We start from the raw sequence: 3,596 nt of genomic DNA on the forward strand, positions 1-3,596 counted from the left end.
GAGCTAACAACAAAGTTATTAGCTTGGGAGCTAACAACAAACTTATTAGCTTGGTAGCTAACAACAAACTTATTAGCTTAGGAGCTAACAACACATATATATTAGCTTGGGAGCTAACACCATATCTATTATCTTGGGAGCTAACAACAAAGTTATTAGCTTGGGAGCTAACAACATACTTATCAGCTTGGGAGCTAACACCCTACATATTAGCTTAGGAGCTAACAACATATTAATTAGCTTGGACCTAACGGTATATTTATTAGCTTGCAAACTAACGCCATATACATTAGTTTGGGAGCCAACGCTTTATTTGTTAGCTTGGGGAAAAAAAATATTAGCTTGGGAGCTAACACCATATAAATTAGCTTGGGAGCTAACACCATATACAGTATATTAGCTTGGGAGCTAACACCAAATTTATTAGCTTGGACCTAACGGTATATTAATTAGCTAGCAAACTAATGCCATATACATTAGTTTGGGAGCTAATGCTATATTTGCTAGCTTGGGCGCTAACACTATATTTTTTAGCTTGAGAGTTACAGCTGTATTTATTAGCTTGGGTGATGACGCACCATATATATTAGCATAGGAGTTTAAGCTACATATATTAGCTTGAGAGTTGCTGCCATATTTATTATATTGGGAGCTACCATTAAATTTATCACCTTGGCAGCTACTGCTATATTTATTAGCTTGGTAGCTACCGATGTATATATTAGCACTGGAGCAATCGTCGTATATATTGCTCAAGAGCTAATGTTGTATATATTAGCTCTGGAGCTARAATTTCAAATATTAGCTCAGATTAGTTAATTTAAAAGTGTTAAACATCCGACATCACTCAAAATTAACCTTAAGCTGGACAAAACTCACATCAGAGCAACAATAAACGTCATCATTTACCCAGAATGCTTTGTGGCGTACATACGATGGCAGCATGCGTGTGATATAGTTGTTTAAATATAAAAACTAAACAGCCTACAGTATTTTTAGTCTTGTTTTTATAGTTGAAGTTTATCAAATATTCTTTAATGTTGTAGCCAGGCAGAGATCCTTGAAGTCCTGCAGCAGTTTTTAACTTCCTGGCAGAGGAGACAAGCCCGTCTCTGACCTTTACTGGACGTGTAGAGCAGAGCCGCCTGGAAACAGGCCAGAGACGAGTCCGCCAGAGAGTCCTCGATGGACATCTGGACGGCGAAGGCAGAGTCTGGGTTCACGTTGGCCAGAGACAGCAGGTCCGTGGAGCGCACGAAGAAGTTCCCGTGGAACGTGTGGATGGACAATCCTGCAGGACGAGAACAAAGGGTTAAATAAAATAACAGAGCGGTCGACGTGCAGCAGGCGGCGTCACAGCTCCACACCTTTAGTGCATCGTATTCTCATGACGGCCTCGAAGCCGATCTTCCTGCTGAGGTAGCGCTCCAGATCCTTCTGGAACTTCTCCAGCTGGGCCGGGTTGTGGGCGTGATGGAAGGACGGGTAGTAGAAGACACTTCCTGCTGAGTACTTGGACATGCAGGCTGGGGGGTGGGGGGCAGAATAAACAACAAGTGATGTCATTAATGAAAGATCTCAGCCTCTTTTTCCTCCTGAGATGTATTTACTGTTTTTTTTTTTAAACTTGTCCTCACCGAGCGAAGCCAGGTCGGCGTACTGCGAGCTGAGGAGAAACAGATCCACTCCGATCTGCTGTCCCGAGCAGTCCAGAGCCAGTTTCTTATAAAAATCTGTCGCAGGGCCGAGGTGCTGCACGCTCTGAAAGAATATTAACAAAATTAAGTTTTGTTGATAAACGTTTAAATCACAMGACATAAAGGATGTAGATAAAGCAAAAAAAAATTTTCAGCTATAAAACAATGTGATTTTTGAAATTTTTGGGAATTTATTTCAACAAAATATAAATCATCTCTAATTGGTGACATGATTGTGCACAAAAAGTAAGAAACTTATAATTTTGTTGCTTCTTGACAATAAAACTAATTTATTTCTTCTTAAATGGCACCACATTTGTTGGAAAAACACATTTCTGTGTTGGGACCATGAAAAACATCTCCTGTTGTGGCTGCGTATGGTTCTTCCACATGCTACTGACACCTGTTGTTGAATGAACGAGTTGTTAAATTTAAAAAAATGTTTAGTTTATTCAGGCTTTAAACATCCAATTCAATAAACAGCAGCAACAAGAAGTGTTTGGCAACAGCAGAAAAAAAAACAAGTTTTTCGAGGTGACATCCTACGTAATCACCTCAGAAGCTCCGCCCACAAATCTTTTTTTTCTCTCTCATTTAATGTGGCTTTTTTTCCGACAATATAAGATTTATTGCCAAGAAGCAAGAAAGAAATAATCAACCAAATACACAATGCTTTACTTTTTCTAGGTACCAAACTTGTAGACGTATTTCCTATCAGGAAAACCCGTTGAGTTTAGTAAAAAAAAATTTAAAAAAGGATAAAAAAGGTGGATAATGAGAACCTTGGTGCTGGAGCGCTGGTTGGGGTCTTCTCTCGACTGCAGCTTCCCGGCGCCCAGCGTCGGCAGCTGAGWCTGGAAAACGGTGACGCGGCCGCCGGTGGGCGACATGAGCTTGAAGGCTGCCTGTAAGGCCGGACCCAGGGCGCTGTGCGTCTCTCTRCTCTGACTGAACATGGCAGGAAGTGACGTCAGCAGCTCTTTCACCAGCTGCAAGCCAGGACAAAYATTGACACTGAAACATTTTAGCTAAACTGAATTTGGATTTCCTRAAATAAGATTAAGAGACATAAAAACCAAACTTTACCTCGTGGCTCTCCTTTAGGTTCACCATCAAACTGTCGTGAGACGGAATAAAGACATCTAGAGAAAAATATATAAAAAGTGACTTTGAAACAAAGTTTTCCAGATAAGAAAACATTTAAAAACATTTTCACTCTTCTTTCCTGGAAGTCATTGTTCTCTTTCCCAACAGAAGTTATCTGGAAGYTATTTAACTTTCTTTAAACATCGTGGTGCAATTTAAATTCCAGGACGGAGTCATTTAAAACTCTTCAAACAAACAWTCCCTACTGTGGATTAAAAACCTCTGATTCATTTGATTCAGATCATAACAAGAGATAAGTCTTTTAGRCAAAAGAACGTTTTCAATTTCTTGATCTTTATTAGATTGTTTTCAATTATCAGACCCCAGTGGTCCCTGTTTAGCAGCTTTAAAAAGCAGCTGTTGCCTGTTCTGTTTGTGGCGTTGTGTTTAATATATATATTTAAAAAAAAAACACCACGACAAATACCGTTTCTTATGGCTGCGCAATATATCGCAAATTTATTATCACCGCGATAACAGCCTGTGCATTAATAATATCGCAAAACAAAAATGGAATCTATATTTGGTATAACAATCTCTAAAAACATCCAAAAAGCACCAAATTAAGATTAAAATGTGTTAAACCGTCTTGTTTTATGAGCGCCTGACATTAAAGGATGTTTTTAGTCACATTAAAAACCAATAAATGCTGAAATTCTGTACGTTTTGAGTTTGTTTATGAATAAAATCAAAGTAATCAGCGACTTTTGTGGGAAAATTCCATCAGGATTAAACAAGTATATAATTTTATAA

The 3,596-nt window shown here is 38.8% G+C and overlaps 1 protein-coding gene across 1 annotated transcript in view; it reads right to left on the reverse strand.

Moving 5' to 3' along the window:
• Positions 1 to 1,117: 1,117 nt before the first annotated feature.
• Positions 1,118 to 3,596, reverse strand: part of LOC106531447 (protein transport protein Sec24B) — a gene marked incomplete at its 3' end in the record, with an annotated part of 20,606 nt that continues 18,127 nt past the window's right edge. The window contains 5 exon segments of the mRNA XM_014027322.1: positions 1,118 to 1,291; positions 1,368 to 1,526; positions 1,638 to 1,761; positions 2,480 to 2,686; positions 2,784 to 2,839. Of these exon segments, the coding sequence (XP_013882776.1) occupies positions 1,118 to 1,291; positions 1,368 to 1,526; positions 1,638 to 1,761; positions 2,480 to 2,686; positions 2,784 to 2,839 (720 nt within the window).

This window comes from Austrofundulus limnaeus, unplaced genomic scaffold (assembly GCF_001266775.1).
Source record: "Austrofundulus limnaeus strain Quisiro unplaced genomic scaffold, Austrofundulus_limnaeus-1.0 Scaffold635, whole genome shotgun sequence".
In the NCBI taxonomy this organism is placed as follows: Eukaryota; Metazoa; Chordata; class Actinopteri; order Cyprinodontiformes; family Rivulidae; genus Austrofundulus; species Austrofundulus limnaeus.